Source organism: Bos taurus, chromosome 14 (assembly GCF_002263795.3).
Source record: "Bos taurus isolate L1 Dominette 01449 registration number 42190680 breed Hereford chromosome 14, ARS-UCD2.0, whole genome shotgun sequence".
Classification (NCBI taxonomy): Eukaryota; Metazoa; Chordata; class Mammalia; order Artiodactyla; family Bovidae; genus Bos; species Bos taurus.
Window position 1 is genome coordinate 69,604,520 of NC_037341.1, and position 20,209 is coordinate 69,624,728.

The following is a 20,209-nucleotide window of genomic DNA, read 5'->3' on the forward strand; positions in this document are numbered from 1 at the left end:
CACATGTAAATGAGAAACAGAAATAAAGATAGAAATACAGTTCTTCAGAGTTTAGTTCTGTTCATATGGCCAATTTGTAATTGTGGTTAATCCTAGATTTGTTTTAAAAGCAGATTCTGGGACTTCCGTGGTAGTCCAGTGGCTAAGACTGTGCTCCCAATGCAGAGGGCCCCGGGTTCGATCCCTGGTCAGGGAACCAGGTCCCACATGCCACAATTAGGAGTTTGCACACTGCAATGAAAATCAAAATCCTGTGTGCCACAACTAAGACTCAGCATATAGACCAAAAAAAAAAAAAAAAAAGATTTCAAAACTGGAATACAGATTTAGATTCAGGTACTCTTAAGAATAGAGAAACTTTTGTTTCTTTGTTAGAATTCATTTTTAAATGTGGTTTTCAAAGGGACCATAATTTAGCACTTAGCTTTAAAATACTATGCATTGAAACCTGCTCTTTGGATACTAAATTTGGATACGAAAATCTCTATCAATGACCCGACATTATTACTGTTGTCCAATATCTATTTTGTCTATCTTTTGGCCATAGCACCTGATTTTCCTTAAATGACTGCCCCGCCCCCAATCTCAAGGCCATAAAGAGGCGACTTTACCACTGAGCCCAACAAGTGACCCAGATATAGCTCATTAGAGTCCTGTGTGTCCTTGGCCACAATGGTTTCAGAGAGGGACTTAAGGTGAGGCCAGTGACACTTATGCCCTGGCTTCCTCTGGACTCGGCAATGGAATGGTGGCCAGCCATGATTTGCTGCAAGTGTGGCACAAAGAGAGCTGGGCTGAGAGAGGCCTTGGATGCAGCCAAGTTGGTCAACTATGGACCTGTCTGTTATCAGAGTCAATGAATTCACCTTCCTCATTCTCAGCTCAGACTACTAGTATTCCAGTAGGAAATCACTGTAGATGCTGAAAGTTATACCTTCGTGTTTTGTGAAAATGTGGACAAGTTCTGAAAAAATTAAAAGCTTAACTTTCTCAGACCTGCCTTTTAATCCCCATGGTATCCAATGGAATTTTAGAATTTAGCAATGCAACTGTAGATTCCTAGCTGTCAACAACAACAACAACAAAAGAAAATCTCAGACGGATAAGGAGAAAATGTTTCGTATTCCTCTATAGCTGCAGAAAAGCAAATACTCTTATGCAAAGACAATTTTTAAGGTACAACTGCATATTTGTCTTTCCTTTCTAGTAAGATCTGCGTCAAAACATATAATGCTGTATTTTGCACTAAGTTGTCATTAAAAGTTCTATGTACATTTACAAAGAATTCTTTTAAGATATTTGGTTTCACCAACTGGTGTCATGTCCTATGGAATGAACCTACATCCCCTAAAAAGAAAAAAATGCCTGTAACTCTGATTACACTGAGTCCCCTACATAAGAACCTTCAAATTGCAAACTTTCAAAGATGCAAACGTGTGTTAGAGACCTGATGGCACTGGAAGCCCAGAGAAAGGACAAAGAGAGAAAAGAGGGAAGAAGTAAACAGAGAACTGAAGAGATTCACGACGCAGGAGGTGGTGAGGGGATTTTGTTTATTTGAGGAGGCACCGTTAGTCTTTGAGGCACAGCAGGAGTTTGCAGCAGCCATTCAGAATGCAATCCAGCGCTACTGTGTCATCTATGACGAGAAAAAACAGCTAGTAGCCAGACGTCGCTGGATCGTTTTTTTTCAACAGGGTAGACAGAAGCTAATCCAGCAAAGAACCAGATCCTGTGCCATCAGCGTCAGGTGTACGAGGGAAGCTGCAGCTTGCCCTACGTCTCCTATTGCTGCCAGTCCTTCGGCTGCCCCACCTCCCGTCCCTCCTCTGGTCAGTAGCTGCCCTTGTCTGCTCACTCCACGCCAGCCCGTGTGCCAGCTGCCCTACTGTACTGCTGTACTTTTCAAGGCACTGTATGGTAAGACAGAAAATGTTTTATTTCTCATGTTTGTTTTTTATGTATTATTTGTGTGAAAAGCATTATAAGTCTATTATAGTACCGTACTATATAGCTAATTGTGTTAGTTGGGTATCTAGGCTAACTTTGTTGGACTTACTAACAAACTGGACTTAAAAAAAAGTACTCTCGGAACAGAACTTGTTCGTATGTAGGGGACTGTGTGTAGTTGTAATATTTCATTTCCTCCCAGTAATTTTGACATCTCTCTTCTGAAAAGTGTAATTCATAGTTGGGATCTTTTATTAGGACAGAAGAACAGTTTCTTCTTCCTTTAAGATAAAATAAAACCCGTAACTCAAATTCTTTAATCAAAGAAAGGCTGTTTGTCAGTTGAGTCAAAAGAATCAATATTTGTCATTCTGGCCCATTTTTATAATCCTAGTTGGAGGAGGAAGAGAGAAGTTTTGTCCAATTTTCAAAGCTGCTCTTTTTATTCAAAAGATATCTTGAATTTTTGGGCCAGAAACTAAAATATCAGCCACTATATTGATCCAAAAGAAAAAAACAACTTTTTTTTCAATCCACAAAGTAATCCAAACTATATATTTAAGAGACCAAAAATAAAAAAATACCCTTCAGGACTTCCTGGAGGCCCCATGGTTAAGAATTCACCAAGTAAAGCAGGAGACGCAGGTTCGATCCCTGCTGCAGAAGATCCCACACGCTGCAGGGCGACTAAGCCCATGTGCCACAGCTACCGCCCGCCAGCCCCTACTGCTGGGATTGCCATTGCAACTGCTGAGGCCCGAGCGCACGGAGCCTGTGCTCAGCACAAGGGAAGCCACCGAAACGTGAAGTCTGGAAAGTAGCCTCTAATCACTGCAACCAGAGAAAGCCCAAGTACAGCAACAAAGACCCAGTGTAGCCAAAAAAAGAGAAAAAACACACCTATTCAAATGAGAGCTACACTGAGATTTGTTTTGTTTTGTTTTCCATAGAACTTAGGTGCTGTGACAATACCAGGCTTAATGTATTACAAGAGCTTCCAAAAATACCTTGTATACAGACAAAACTTTTCACACACACACACACACACACAAGGAAACTAGAAGCACTTAATCTTGGACTTTCCAGCTTTCAGAACCCTGTGAGAGACTAAACGTTTGTCATTTATAAGCCAGCCAAGTCCACAGAATTGTGTTAAGACAGCCTGAATGGATGAAGCCATTTGCCAAGAGATCAAAATTGATACCAGCAGGGAGGTCGCCATGAAACTTCATGGGAGGGATCTTCACTTCCATGTACTCTGTCTTAACACCTACTACCCCAGTCTAACCACAAGAAAAAATTAAATCCAACTAAAGGACAGCCCACAAGACTTCAAGAGCAGTATAAAGCAGAACTGTCAAGGCCAAGAAAACAACCTAAGACTGGGACACTAACACAGGCCAGAGGACACCAAAGAGACAACCAACTAAATGTGAAATCTTAGACTGGATCCTGGAGTAGAAAAAGGACATTAACGAAAACACTAGTAAAACCTGAAAAAGTCTGCAATGTAGATAGTAGTCTGCCCCTGTAATGATTATTGTGATCATAGCAACAAAATAGGTACTTGTATACAGAAAGAACCTTAGTTTGTGTAACTTTATACTCATTAATCCACCTGATTCTTAACACCCAAAAATGTTACATATGTAGAAGTTATTTTTTTCCCCAATTTTTACAAAGAAGGGAACTGTCCCCTCTAAAGAATTATCATCTCCTTATGTATGCAAAATGTAGTTGTAAATATAGTTAGGGAGCACTTGTTGACAAATTTAAATTTATGAGCTGACCCTGCCCTTTGAGATCCTAAGAGTGTGAGACTTGAAGCTCACAGTGAAAGTTGGGGCGACAAGAACTCTGGCCATGTGAGGAGGCATTTTTCCAGCCAGTCATCACAACCTCCTTCTCTGAAGTGCCCCTTGGGCATCTTTAATAGCCTGTGAGCTGTCCTTAGGGGTTTCCTAGGACCAAAAAAGCAGGCATTATCTTTTGGGGGGCAGTCTGCAAATATAGGCTCCTTTGAGATGACAAGGCTACAGGAAAAGACAGACAGTGTGACTTCTTTACCAGGCCTCACCATGGGCTTTGGTTACCTTTATCTGATTCTATAACCAGCAGTGACATTGTTCTTTCAGTGCATTTTTACAGCAACATACTAGTTTCCTGTGGCTACTGTAACAAATTACTACAAACTGGTTACTTAAAACAAGGGGAAATTTATTCTTAACAATTCTGGAGGCCAGAGGTCAGAAATGAAGGTGTCAGCCAGGCCGCACACCCCCCAGAGGGTAGGGTGCAGGAAAAAATCTACTTTTGGCCTCTTCCAAGTTCTGCTGGCTACAGGTGTTCCGTGCCTTGCATCCACCTGATTGTAATCTCTCGTAGTTATACCTCCACCTCCTCTCTCATGTGTCTACCTGATCTCTGTCTGTCTCTTTCTTATAATCGCGCTTAGGGTCCACCCAGGTAATCCAAAATAAACTCCTCCTCTCGAGATCCTTAATTACATCTTTTGGGAGGTAAGGCAAAAGACACGGGTTCCAGGAATTAGGATGCAGACATTCTGCATCACTGTTCAGTTCAACGCGAACACTTACTGCTGTGCTCTCATTTGCCCAAAGCACCAAGAGTGAAGCTGAAGCTGTGGGTCTTTGATCAGCTTGGTCACTAGTTGTACGACTTGTGAAAATCGTCTAATCCCTCTGGATTTCATCTCCTCTGACACATGGGGCCAAGGTACATGTCCTGAGCCCTCACAGGGCTGTGCTGAAACTCCAAGGAGACTGCAGATATAAAAGTGCTCTCAGAGCACAAGCCACTCTATTGGTGTCAAAGATGACTACTGATAATGAATTTAATATGCATGTGGATGAGGAGAAAAATATACAAATATACAGTCACAGTAAAAGGTTAAGGGGAAAGAAACAGGTTCAAAATTCCTAGAGGGCATATAAAAAAAGAATTTGAAAAGAATCATTCACTGTAGCTATTTCTAGACGGTGGGATGATTACTGATTTCCTTGTAACTGTCTATATGTTTCAAATTCTTTACAAGGAGCACAAATACTTTTATGATCCTTACTTCCCAAGGTTGTTGATATAATTAAATGAGATAACTTATGCCAAGTATTTCATACAGTACTCCATGTGAGTTTTTAAAAATCCTCAATATAAAGGCAGATTAATCTGATGTTAAATGCAAAAGCCTGGACTTTAACAAAGGACCTGATTTGTTATCCTACCATGACCCCAAATATACAAACGTTAGGATAGAATTTGGAGAAGGAAATGGCAACCCACTCCAGTGTTCTTGCCTGGAGAATCCCGGGGACAAGGGAGCCTGGTGGGCTGCCGTCTATGGGGTCGCACAGAGTCGGACACAACTGAAGTGACTTAGCAGCAGCAGGATAGAATTAGAGGTACTGAGTAATGGTCATAGTCAATTTAGGATATTTCAAAACTTCGCACTTCTAGTCAGTTTTTTTCTGGTCGTGAGGCTTCTGGGATCTAGCTCCCTGATCAGGGATCGAATTTGGGTTCTGGCAGTGCAAGTGTCAAGCCCTAACCATTAGACGACCAGAGAATTCCCCAATTCTAGGCATTCCTTATTCAAAACACGTACTTTGTGCACAGTATGCTGGTCAAGTTCACAGGCAGCATCAGGGAGATGAACAAAGAACACCTGAAGTGCTCTCATCGCCGTGTGCTAGAAAACGCAGTGCGCTGGGCTGTGGACCAGAAAATTCATTCACATTACCATGGATGTGGGCCCTTTGACAGCATCTTGAAACCTCACTGAAAATGGCAGAGAAATCAGTGCGCTGGGCTGTGGACCAGAAAATTCATTCACATTACCATGGATGTGGGCCCTTTGACAGCATCTTGAAACCTCACTGAAAATGGCAGAGAATCAACACTTCCAAGCCAGAACTGGGGCTTCTACAACTTCAGAGTGATAGACTAAGACCCCCAACTGTCATTTTCTCAAACACAACACTGCAATGACAACATTTTTTTCTAATTTAGAATCCATGTGATTGAAGCCCACATAGTCCTTGGCCATGAAAATGGTTACCAAAAAATTTGAAAATGACATGCCAACAAACCAATTTCAGTAACCCAATTAAAAAAAACAAAAAAAAAAAGAAAGAAGCCGCACTAATTCCTGACCATGTCCTTCCTTATAACTAGCTCTTTTAAGGAGATTCACACACAATGTTAATATTTTTTAAGGGAAGGTTAATTTAACTTATATGCAGAGTACATCATGAGAAATGCTGGGCTGGAAGAAGCACAAGCTGGAATCAAGATTGCTGGGAGAAATATCAATAACCTCAGATATGCAGATGACACCACCCTTATGGCAGAAAGTGAAGAGGAACTAAAAAGCTTCTTGATGAAAGTGAAAGAGGAGAATGAAAAAGTTGGCTTAAATCTCAGCATTTAGAAAATGAAGATCATGGCATCTGGTCCCATCACTTCATGGCAAATAGATGGGGAAAACAGTGGAAACAGTGTCAGACTTTATTTTTTTTGGCTCCAAAATCACTGCAGATGGTGACTGCAGCCATGAAGTTAAAAGATGCTTACTCCTTGGAAGGAAAGTTATGATCAACCTAGATAGCATATTCAAAAGCAGAGACATTACTTTGCCAACAAAGGTCCGTCTAGTCAAGGCTATGGTTTTTCCAGTGGTCATGTATGGGTGTTAGAGTTGGACTGTGAAGAAAGCTGAGCACTGAAGAATTGATGCTTTTGAACTGTGGTGTTGGAGAAGACTCTTGAGAGTCCCTTGGACTGCAAGGAGATCCAACCAGTCCATCCTAAAGGAGATCAGTCCTGGGTGTTCATTGGAAGAACTGATGCTGAAGCTGAAACTCCAATACTTTGGCCACCTCATGCGAAGAGTTGACTCATTAGAAAAGACTCTGATGCTGGGAGGGATTGGGGGCAGGAGGAGAAGGGGATGACAGAGGATGAGATGGCTGAATGACATCACTGACTCGATGCACATGAGTTTGAGTGAACTCCAGGAGTTGGTGATGAACGGGGAGGCCTGGCGTGCTGCGATTCATGGGGTTGCAAAGAGTCAGACACGACTGAGCGACTGAACTGAACTGAATTAGTAGGGAGAAAAAATTATTCAAAAAGCTATCAGAATCCTTTTCCTCTAGGTTTAGTTTTAGAAGAGGAGGAAGACATGCAACAAAAACCTTGCAATCATTTTGGAATGAGGCATACTTAAAAGTATACCCAGATGAACTTTAAAAAACATTAGGCTAAGTGAAATAAGTCAGCCATGAAAGAACAAATACTGTGTTATTCCATTTATAAGGTAACTACAATAGTCAAGTGCACAGAAACATAAAAGAGAATAATGGTTTCCAGGGAGCTAGGGAAAGAGGAATAGGAGATTATGTTTAATGTTATTTAGAGTTCAGCATGAGAAGGTAAAAAGTTCAGGAGCTAGATGTTGCAAACAATGTGGATGTACTTAATGCCATGAACTGTACACTTAAAAAATGATTAAAATCGTATTATGTTATATATTATTTTACCACAACTTTAGAAAAGAGAAACTAGGAAAAAAAGTATAACCAACTTAATAGAGTTATCATATGACTCAGTGTTTCTATTCCTAAATATATACCCAAAATAATTTAAAATATTCAAATATTTGTACATAATTATTCATATCAGCACTATTTACAATACCCAGAAGGTGGAATTAGCCCATAAACCCATCAATAGATATATGGGGGAAAAAAAAAATCTCATATAGCCATACAATGGAATATTCAGTTCACTCAGTAGTGTCTGACTTTTTGTGACCTCATGGACTGCAGCACGCCAGGCTTCCCTGTCCATCACCAACTCTGGGAGCTTGCTGAAACTCATGTCCATCGAGCCAGAATATTAATTCTGACTTGATACAATGGAATATTAATCAATCACAAAAATAGGAATGAAGTACTGATACATACTATAACATGGATAAACCTCAAAAACATGTGAAATGAAGTAGATTGGTTGCCAGGTCTATTGGGAGGGAAAACTGGGAGCTATTGCTTAATGGGTATGGGATTTTCTTTCAGAGTTGATAAAAATGTTTTGGAACTAGACAGAAATAGTGGTCGCGCAATATTGCAAATACACTAAATATCATTTAACTGTATACTTTAAAATAATTTCCAAATGGAAAAGTTTTCCCTATGCCAAAACAACATACAACCGTTTCCATATATATTGCTTAGATACTACACTTAGACGACAATCTTAACTTCAGTCTCCATTCCTTCCAAGATTTCTGTCATTTCTTATATCACATAAAGGGAAGAGAAGTCCCACCTGACTTAAAAAACATCAAGATTCTTGATCTCTCTTTGTTAGGCCCTTTATAATTTAACTTCCACAGCATGGAGCCTTACCTTCTTTTCTGAGGATGATCTAACTGCTGGGGCCCTTAAATACAAACCCATTCTTTGGATAGAGTCCTGGCCTGGTCACTTGTGTGTACAAGTCCATCCTCGGTTGCATACTAAAATGCAAGTTAAAACAAACAGGATCAAAAGATGGACAAACTATCACTACAGACGGTTAGTATTTCAACTGAATAGTTTTACCAACTGAATTATATACAGGACATTAAAACCATAGGAAACAAGTTAACGCTGATACAAGACATCTACGTAACTGTGAATCTCAAATCGTTTCTTACTTAACATGTCTAAATACCATATAAATCTCTTCTAAGCGGGAAGTTAGATGAACATGCAGACAGAAAAAGAACAGAGTACCACAACATTACCAAACAATTCAGATCTTGTTAACAATACAGTTTCCATGACACCACAAGCATTAGCTATATTTGTAATATCAATCTAGTTCTCTCAGCAGTGCAGCAAGTTAAAAGCAGTAAGTGGCCCAAAGAGATAATGATTAAAGTCAGTACTTAGAGGAGAAAAAAAAATTAGCACTATTGAAAATGCAAAGCCACTGACAGCAAAGGTTAATGCAAAGGGCAAATGAAAAAGTTAAAGGACTAATATAAGGATACCTAAGAGCCCATTTCAGAATAAGAGGTCCATCAACTAAAGTAAAGACAAAGATTTATTTCCACGAACAGAATGATATCCTCATCACTAAATATTTTTATAGTAGTTTGCCTTCATAAATTCTCATTCTATTAATTTCACTTATCAAAATGGGCCTCACTCAGGTTAATTTACAAAAATGCAGATTTGATAGCAGAACCTATATCCTGCATCTTGCTTTAGTATCACAATTCTTCTCTTTTTGTAAATCAGCCCTTTCCAGCCCCTTCAACCCCAAATCAAATAAGGAAAAATTAAGTGGGAGTAGTTTTATAGAAAGAATTTTGCTGAGGAAAGGGGAACCATATATCTAAAAATTAAAAGTAACATTTATAAAAATGACATATGCCATTATTATATATATATATGTATGTTTTAAAAGACAGAATCAGAAACCATAAAGAGATTTCATTCATTCAAACAATTATTACCAAGGATTTGATATTATTACCTACATAAATAAATTATGTAATTATGTAGGATAAATTTTAAGTAACCAGAAATCAAATGAAAACCTCCCAATAAATAAGCAACAGCAATAAAGGCCCCATATATAAAGACAGACATAAAGATTACACTTCAGAACAATTTTTTTAAAAAAGTCATCCATTGATATTTTTATTTTGTGACAAAGACATATCTAAAAGAACCTAGAGCTTCATGGTGAGTGGCCATTACTAAAATAACTGAGAAAAGGCAAAAAGAATAAGAAGGCAAGGACTCTTAAAGACAGCAGAAGATATAAACTTTTATGTAAGAGTGACATGAAATTAGATTATATACAAAAGATTTTGAATGTATGCATTTTAACTACCTTAAAACTATTCAAGAATAATTTGATATGCTGAATTAGATAACTGAGGTTCCTATGTAATCCTAATTTATCTATCCAGTTCATAAATTCCAAGCACTTCAGAAATGAAGGCAAATGTCTTGAGACAAAATAGCTTTGCAGAATCTTTTTGCTTCTGATTATACTAGGTCTGCTCCAACACTGAATAATTCCCTAGAGGCTACTAGAAGATAAAATAACTTCAATCTGTAGTAGTTTATCTTAATTTTGAAGCCTGTAAATCTTTTAGCCATAAATCTAGAAATAACTACTATTATGTGTTTGTGGTTTAATGAATACCCGTAAGAAGAGCAGTTTCGTTTACTCTCATACAGTTTATATGTATGACCACTTAATGCTATTCAGTTTGAATGTAATAAAAATTAGTCAAAACAACTGGAAAATCATGGGAGAAAACACAAAACTCAAATGTATTCTCCATGTGATTTTATCTTTTCAATAGCCATTGGTAAAATTCTCTCTTCGTAATCTAGTGAATCAGATATGAAGTTTGGGAAGCAACTATTTACCATTCCAAAGGATTCCAACAGGTAGGGAAGAAGCAAAGTATCTGCTGATCTCTGAAAAATAGCTTATGTCTGCAAAGAATGTGCTAAGCCAAGCAGTAACAAAACATAACTTTTGTCCAATTTCATTCAGTCTTTCACTATCAGACATAGATTTTCTTCAATTGTCAAAAAATATCCCATGATGGTAACTTGGTAGGTTTGGGGCATCCCCACTGACATTGCTTTAGCTGAGCTCCACAATCCTCCACAATTTATGGATTTGTTGTTGTTGTTCAGTCGCCAAGTCATGTCCAACTCTTTGCGACTCCATGGTTCATGGATACCAACCTTGTAAACCTATTCTAGGAGTGTGAGTGTAACTGCGCCTGCGGGCAACACCCTTACCGTGTTGTACGCTTAACGCTTCACGACTTGATGATTAGGCCTACAAGTGCTTCTCAACTAATGACTCAAGCAAGGCTCAGCTCCAAGAGGAAAGACCATTTTTGCTTTTAGTGCAAGTAAAGACTGCAAGATACTGATTTTTAGACATTGTAGGGAAGAAGGAGTTTGGGTCTAACCATGTGATTTAAGGAAGGAAAAGTATCCTCTCAGGTGAGATGAGAATGAGAAGACTTTGCTTGCTTTTAACAAGCTCTTACCAAAAATCAAAGAACAACTGATGGACACAGGTAGCGTTAGAAAAATGGGACAGAGTAAAAATCAGTTTCATTAGTTATCATAAAAGAAACACTTCCTACAGCTCTTTTCAAAAGAGTTACCATCTAAAGATTCATTGAGTCACCCTTGTTTCTTCCATACCAGGCAGAAAGGACTCAGACTACTTTTTAAATACTCAAACTCTATTTTTTCGTTAGTCAACAATTTGACTTTGAAGAAAATTCCTTCTTAGCCAATCTTATTCTAGATGGAAAGACCCACACCACTGTGTGCATAAACAGCTTTCTCAAAGTGCCCAACTGAAAGAGAGAAAAAGAAAAGCACCTAAAATTAAGTGGAAGTAATTAAAATAGCATGGAAGAGCCCTAGATGAGTTTGAAGTAAGCACTCAGATAACGAATGCCCCAACTCTGGTTCTTCATAAAGCAAATCTATTTAAAAGCGTTTGTACACATGAGTTTCAGAGAATATCCTGGCTGCATTCTTTAGGCACATCAGCTTAAGTAATAAGGGCACTGAGTATTTTTCTTCTTCAAGGTACTGACCTGGTAACCTTGGAAGAAGTTAAGAATTTCCTTAACTCCAGTATTGTAGGCCAGGCCCTGCATTCTGACCACCGTGCCAGGCTGTGGAGGGACACCGCTAAGATTAGCAGCTGTAGGGAAGTAGCCAAGACTATTGGGCGAACCTGGGGGGCTAAAGGGAGAGAAAGCACAATGAACCAATAGAAACAGACAATGTCTAATATTTACTCTAAACACAATAGTTACTTAAAGAAACACTTTCTCAAGGTGACCCTTCTTAGAATTCTCAGTTCTCTCTCCCAAGGCAGGTAAGTACACCACAACTATTCTGTCCCCCGTTTCTACAAAAGCCCAAAGTTGGAAAGAAAGACAGAAGGGTTAATGCAGAGTTAAATGCAAGGTGTCCCCAAAGATCCGGTTCTGTCCGAGATTCTTAGAGAAGGAAGGAGAGAAGGAAACTTCTGCAGCCACTCAACCACAAAGCACCACTTCCAAAGCCCAGCTCATTGATGATTAACTGGCTAGTTACCAGGAATACTAAGGCAAGGAAAGTCATGAACGCAGAGGAATAACAGAAACCATAGCCAGAGACCAAAAGGTATACAAAATGATTGCTCCAAAGCACACACTGTTCTATCCCTGTATACAGCAGATGCACAACACAGTTAAGTACAGAACAACGTGAGAGCAAAGTGCTATAGCACCCATGAGTTATTTCTCCCAACTGAACTGAAAAAAAAAAAAGTGTGTATTGGTAAACTGGAAGGGATGCATAACAAATTACATTAACCACCATTAACATGAGGGGAAACTGATGGTGGGTCCTTTTAGTGTATCTGCAACAATTACCGCCAAGAAACACAAGCCACGTGAATAACTAATCATTCTTTATGTAGTAACTCAAATGATTACCATATTATGAAATTAGTTTCACCATGTCCCATACCAATCTGTTTTTCACAATTAGTTGCCCGATACTCATATATGCATAGGGATTTTTTTATAAGTCATTAGCTTAAAAGAGCACTAAAGATACACAGCTTTAGATTATTAACACAAATCATTCTAAGTAGGTAATTATCCACTTCAAAGACTAAAGACATAATGAAAGGGACTAAAAATTGAGATTATCTAGCCTACATAATCCTAACTGATGGGTTAACAGGAATGATACCAGATGGTGAATCCAATCCTAGCCTCCATTTTACTAGCACAGTAAGCCTGAGCAAGTCACTTAATTTTATCGTTTCTTAAATGGGAATGAAAACATTTCCTAGTTTCACAGAATTGTCCTTCAGCATCAATGACTTAACGTATCGAAATACTCCACAAACCATAAAACGCAGTAATTTGTTGTTCTGTTATTATTCTCACTCTTGCTATTTCCATCCCCATTCTTCCATTTCATCATATCTAAAATATGGAAGCCTGAAAATATTACTTGACATCAAGCTGCCCATAATCTAAGTCTCTAAAACAGTAATTCTCAACTCATCTGCATATTTGAGTTACTTGGAGAGATTTTTACAACTCTCTCCAAGAAGAGTCTGTTTAGAGACCAAAAGTCAATCCATGTATAACTGTGAGAGCAGAGAGGGAATGCTGATCTTTAGGGCTGAGAGGGACTTTAGCCATCATTCAGCCACACCTTCTTGTTTTCACAGAGGTAGAAACGGAAACTAAGAGTTAAATGATTTCCCGAAGGTCACACAACCAGTTAGCTCTTCACAAAACCAAAGAACTACCCAGACTTCTTACCTCCTAGCTCAATGCTTCCCCCCATACAGGCAGCATTCATTCAAAGCAGCAAGGTTAGAAATATAAGATCAATGCACAAAATAAATCAATTACATTTCTGTATACTACAATAGGGCTTCCCTTGTGGCTCAGCTGGTAAAGAATCCACCTGCAATATGGGAGACTTGGGTTCAATCCCTGGTTTGCCCTAGAGAAGGGAAAGGCTACCCACTCCAGTATTCTGGCCTGGAAAATTCCGTGGACTATATATACAGTCTATGGGGTTGCAAAGAGTTGGACACGACTGATCGACTTTCACATATATACATACACTACAATGAACAACCTAAAAATGAAATAAGGAAAGCAATCATTCACAACAGCATTAAAAGAACAAAATATTACAAAAAAAGTGACAAAGGAACAGCAAGACTTACACACTAAAAACTATGAAACATTGTTAAAAAATAGAAGTCATCAAAATAAATGGAAAGACAGTCCATGTTCATAAACAGACAATTTAATTTTGTTGAAATGGCAATACTCTAAATTGTATAGATTTGATGTAATAGCTATCATATTCTTTTTTTTCCCCCAGACATCAACAAAACTGAAGCTAAAACATACATGGAATTACAAATGACCAAGAACAGCCAAACTTTCTTGAAAAAGAGCAAAGTATTTTGAATTTCCTAAAAACTTTACTAAACTTTGGTGTGGTACCTCCATAATGGTAGGCAAAGATCAATGGAATAGCATTTGAGAGGCCAGAAATAAACTCTTACATTTATGGTCAATTTATTTACTTGTTTGTTTGCCCATGGGATCCCAGTTCCCAGACCAAGGATGGAACCCAAGGCCCTCAGCAATGAAAGCATGGAGTCAACCATAGGACTCAACCGAAGTCCCTGGTCAACTGATTTTTGACAAGAGTTCTAAGACAATTTGATGAGAAAATAACTCTCTTCAGTAAATGGTGCTGAACAGTGAAATGTTCACATGCAAAAGGATGAATTTAGACTTCTACCTTACTCTGTATAAAAAACTAATTCAAGATGGATAATACACCTAAGTACAAGAGCTAACACAACAAAACTCTTATAAGAATATGTAGTAATACATTTTCATGACCTTGCATTCTATATGACAAAAGTACAAGTGAGAAAAGAAGAAATAAGTTGAACTGCATCAAAATTTAAAACTTTTGGGGAATTAGTCCCTGGTAGTTCAGATGATAAAGAATCTGCCTGCAATGCAGGAGACCTCGGTTCGATCCATCGGCTGGGAAGATCCCCTGGAGAAGGGAAAGGCTACCTACTCCAGTACTCTGGCCTGGAGAATTCCATGGACATACCAAGGGGTCACAAACAGTCAGACATGACTGAGCAACTAACACTTTCTACTTTGACTTTTTTCTTCTGGTGATCCAATTGTGAGGAATCCATGCTTTTACTATGTGGCATGGCCAGAAACAAAACCCACCAAAACTTAAAAACTTTTGTGCTTTAAAGGACATCATGAAGAAAATGAAAAGATAACCCACAGACTGGAAGAAAATATTTGTAAGTCATATAAGATGTCCTACTTAGAATATATACAGAAACTTTACAACTAAAAAACAGTAAGAAAAATTGCTCAATTAAAAAATGTACAAAGGACTTCAATAAACTTTTCTCCAAAGAAAACATGTGAATGGCTAGTAAGCACGTATAAAGTTGCTCAAAATCAATAGTTAAATAAATGTAAATTAAAACCATAATGAGACAGCAAATCCACACCCATGAAAATAGTTAAAAGAGCTGAAAAGGATGTAAAGAAAGGAAAAATGCCAAAACATTGTTAATGGGAATGTTAAGATGGTGAAGCCCCTTTGGAAAACAGTTTGGCTGTTTCTGAAAACTTAAACATAAAGTTACCATATGACCCAGCAATTCTACTCCTATGTACATACCTAACTAAAGAAAGCTGAAAATCTAGGTCCACACAAAAACCTGAATGCAGATGTATACAGCATTATTAATAGAATAAACAACTCCAAGTGTCTGACAGCTGATGATAAACTCAATGTTGTATACTCCTACAATGGAATACTGTTTAACCATAAAAAGGAATGAAAACTGTTGATCCATATTACAACGTGAATGAACCTCAAAAACAGGCTAAATCAAAGAAACTAGTCATGAAAGACCACAAATGGCGTTATTCTGTTTATATGAAACATCTGAACAGGCAAATTCATAGGAACAGAAAATAGATTGGTAGTTATTTAGGGATGTAGAAGGGGCAAGTAAAGTGGGTAGAAGGGAAGTGAACTTGAGTTGTTACTAATGGACACCATGGTTCTTCTAGCGGTTACTCTGAAATTAAATTGTTAGAAGCACTTCCCTAGTGGTTCAGTGGTTAAGACTGTGTTTCCATTGCAGGGGGGTATGGGATCAATCCCTTGGTTGGGAAACTTAAGATCCCAACACTCTGCAAAAAAAAAAAGTCTCAGATGGACATAGTACCAATAACGTAACCGGTACTCAAAAGCTGCAAGGATTAAAAAACTGATAGAATCACAAAAGAACCCAAGGGTTAGGGTCCAAATGAATGAGTCAACCTAACACTGAACACCGAGTTCCTACAGGGCATGCAGAGACTGTATAAGCTAACAAGGAGACTGACCTTGAACTGCTAAGAAACCCTGCTGGGGCTGCCTGAACCAGCAAAGACCTGAGGGGAGGTGAGAAGAAATGAAGAGAAAAAGAAAACAGCATGGTGGGGGGTTCTCCTCGAAGGTTTATTTTCAAAAGACTACTAGAGCATCACAGTTATGCAGACACTGCTGCTGAGACTCAGTCAGCAGGTGACCCTGAGATCATGTTAAGAACCTTCTGGAGTGAGGCTCAGAGGGAGGGGATATATGTATACTTGTGGCTGGAGTCAAACACGTGAGTTATAAAGTGGAAGATCTCCTCCATGGGAGCACTCCACATTCTATGGATTTGAGTAATAACTCTCAAACTCAATCGGAGAAAAACTGGATTTCCCTGAGAAATTTATGACTTTCTTTCCTTTGAAATTATGAGTGTGCAATTCAAGTTTCCTCCTGCCCAAAGCCCATGATTGTTATGCCAATATTAATCGCCTAAGATTAATTTAATTGCCAGACTATCAAACATTTCCTATCTTATATTTTTAATCAAGTCTTAATTTATATCACAATTTTTTTTTCAAATACTCTGTATCCTAATACATCACTGCAAATTCTTTTTCAGCACAGGGAAAGATATATGAAAACAGTGAAGGCCAAGGTGTCTAACAACCAAGAAAACTATATACTCTTTTGAAAACAGTTCTCATAATACAATACTCTTTCATTTAACAATTACAAATTACTAAACATTGGCAACACGGATAGCATTCCAAAGTAGAAGCAGTTATAGCATGACAAAACAATGTGATGACTCGTCATATTTCTCTAGAGGACAGAGATCAAAAGCATTACCTACCTTATTAGAGAAAGAGGTTAAGGGAAAAGAAAATTAGAGAAGAGAATATACTCTCCTCTGAATGAGTCACAATACATCAACACAGTAACACAGAAAACATCCTGAGGAGTCTTACAAAAAGAAATCTGGTTTCTACTTCCTTGCAAAATTACCACACTGAGTCTTGTTTAACAGTTATGAATGCGCTTAGTGACATAAAGACCCTATATTTGGAAAGTGACTGGAGAAACAACGTTTTAATCCTAGCAAGTATAAAGGCTGGAATCAATTTTCATTTGGAAATTTCTGAACTAACTTGTTCATCTGAAGTGAACAGTCTCAAGAAGGCTGACTTTGCAACATTCTTTTGAGCTTAATACTCATGTTAAAAAAAAAAAAAAAACTCATGTAGATGGACTGGGCAGTACACACGGATCCTCCATTTCTGTTAGCTCTTCTTAAAGGCTACAAGTCTCTTTCCAAGTGCATCTACCTCCTGGAGAAAGTTTAAGTAACCAACAAATATAAAAACACTTTGGAAGGAATAAAGAAATCTTTTGAGAATCTATTTCACCAAAATAGTAAGCAACTTTAGGTACTGTCAAATTGTTTGGTAGCTAAACTTAAATTTACTCCAATTACGTTAAAGATTACAAAAATTTAAACCCCCTACTACATTTATCATAATATGTTCCAAACACATAGTAAAGTTACAGACTTCTTACTCAAAACAAGAATTGTCCCCACAAAGCTTCATTTTACATTTGAAAACTACATCCAACACCAGAAATTATTTTAAAAGTAATCTTTTTGCTTGATTTAAAGCATAGAATGATAACTGATCTTACATATTTTGAGAACGACAGTTTAAAAAGTAGTATTCTGAGGAAAAGCTGTCGCTGAAGAAGCAAGCAAAACACACTGTGATCCATGCTATGTTACAACAATTTCCAGAGAGGCACATTTACAAAAGCTATTATTTTGGAAACTACTTTTGGGTTTTTGTTTTTTTAATGCACTTTTGTCTTATTTTTGAATAGGAACTGAGGACAACATTGAAAGGCACAATAAAAGGCAAGCAGGAGGACTCCACCACCTTCTTTCCCCCCAAATCACACCCTGTCTAGAGAAGCAATTCCATTCTAGTTTTGTGGTTATTATGGTTTATTTTGAACTTCAATGAAATAAAAAGTCAATACTCTATTAAATAAATTCATAGACAAATGTCAGTTTTTCCTTTAACCCTACTTCAGTGCAATAAATATATACCAAGGAAATGCTTACATAGGGCAGGGGAGGCAAAAGAGGCTTATTTTGTTTATCAAGATAGGCATATGTATTCTAGTTAAGTTCATCTGCTTTAACTAAAGTTATCTATACTTAAGGGCTTCTCAGGTGGCACAGTAATGAAGAATCCGCCTGCCAACGCAGGAGACACGAGATATGGGTTCAATCCCTGAGTCAGGAAGATCCCTGGAGTAGGAAATGCAACCTACTCCAGGATTCTTGCCTGGAGAATCTCATGGACAGAGGAGCCTGACGGGCTGTAGTCCACAGGGTTGAGAAGAGTCGAACACAGCTGAGCATGAGTGCAACAACAGCATTAACACTTAAGAATAAGGCGCTTAGAGATACACGGGGCACATAAACAGCGACACGTGAAAGAAATGATGTCTGGGTTTCTGTGCTTTAAAATGTCCTCAATATGATGACACCAGATTGGCAAAATATTGAGTAATAGATATATTCCCAAATTACTTGTTTGAAAATTTCTGTCATAGGTTTTTTAAAAGCTATGCTTGAAAATAACATTTTTAAGAAAAAGAATCGGGGAAAAAAACTTTATATATTGAAATCAATTAAGTGTTTTGAGTAAAGTTTTTTCCTTGAAGTTAAGAATTTTAAGTATATTTTAAATTCCCTGAGTTACTCATTATATAAGGTCTTTAGTAAACAACTATTTCTTCCATGAAACTACACTGAATTCTCAGGCACTGACAGTATACTCTATGGCCCACAACAGTTCTTGCTTATGTCATTTAGAAATGACATTCAAATTGGGAAAGAAAAACAAAGCTGTTTCCACCAGCAAATTATCTGGTGCTTCTTTATTATTGCATTGCCTGATATTGCGTGAATATCACATTTTCCAACATTCCAGTGTCATTTTATTGCACGCTGAGTTCCAGCTTGCATTTGTGACACTAAGTATTTGTTATAAAATAAAAAGACATTTTTAAAACAAGAATTCTTTCTTTTTCTTGGTCCTATCAGAAAGCTTTCAGCAAGTAAATCTGGCTTCCCCAGTGGCTCAGTGGAGAAGAATCTTCCTGCCAAGCAGGAGACATGGCTCAGTCCCTGGGTCAGGAAGATCCCCTGGAGAAGGAAATGGCAATTCATTCCAGTGTTCTTTCCTGAGAAATCCATGGACAGAGGAGCCTGGTGGGCTACAGTCCATGGGGTCACGAAGAGTCGGACACAACTTAGTGACTAAACAAGTTCAGGTGTATATGGAAGGCCTCTGTACTGTTTGTTACATGGCGTGTGAACCTACATTTATCTCAGTAAAACAAAGGAGACTGGAACAAGAAAGCCAAGTTTTTCAAAACAGCAAATGCAGGCATCTCTCAGAGGGTTGGTATTCTTTCGGTTCAAGTACAAAGAATTTCAGGAGAGAATACAAAAATGACATGACAAACCAAGCACTGTAGAATGTTTCACTATTAGTATTTAATGCTTGGCTAGAAAGGAGCTGATTTCACATAATGGGTTATCCCCCAAAATAAAAGGATCCCTCATCCAACCCCACCCTTTCTTGTGGGCATGCAAATAAAGCATCCCTCATTAAAAATGTCAACCACCCCCTTGCCCTCTACTTTGGTTCAAAGTGAATATGTTATTAGTTATATGTCCTACAAAAGGTGAGGCAATGGATATACACAAGACATTTATGTTAATCCATCTTTCTTTAAATTATATGACATTTAGCTGAAGATCTAGCATGTTTCTTACCTGTGCTTATAGCTCTGATGCAAAAGAGAATATTCTTTTCTAAGAAAAATGAGAGGTCAGAACAAAAGGTAGGACTTTATGTAATAGGAGAGAAAAGGTGTAATGGGAGAGAAGTTTTGAGTGATAAGCAGGGTGGGCATCAACACTTCTCTTGTATCCTAGGCTAAGCTCTGGCATACCGGGTACCTGAAACCTTCTTTCAAGTGGAGAAAGAAAAAACCAATGTTCTTAAGCAGCAAACAGAACCACTTGTTTTAATTTCACTAGCTCTTCAAAATGCTGCTGTCACAGCCACACATTTAGACTGCTAAAAACTCATCTAGTTAAACAAAAAGCAATTAACTGGTTCATTGCTCTTTTCCTTACATGTTCCTCAAGTAATCCAAATCCTTACAGT

At 38.1% G+C, this 20,209-nt stretch overlaps 1 protein-coding gene across 6 annotated transcripts in view; it reads right to left on the minus strand.

Moving 5' to 3' along the window:
- The window catches only part of ESRP1 (epithelial splicing regulatory protein 1), a 58,666-nt gene that overhangs the window by 2,371 nt on the left and 36,086 nt on the right, over positions 1–20,209 (minus strand). For 3 of the 6 annotated variants that reach the window (NM_001193002.1, XM_005215674.5, XM_010812233.4), the window contains 2 exons: positions 11,612–11,762; positions 8,379–8,488 (listed from right to left, as the gene is read on the minus strand). The exons of 2 other annotated variants lie outside the window; for them this stretch is intronic. In NM_001193002.1, the coding sequence (NP_001179931.1) occupies positions 8,414–8,488; positions 11,612–11,762 (226 nt within the window). In that variant the 3' untranslated portion in view covers positions 8,379–8,413. The remainder of the gene's footprint in view (positions 1–8,378; positions 8,489–11,611; positions 11,763–20,209) is intronic. One more of the 6 variants, XM_005215672.5, reaches the window with a different exon arrangement.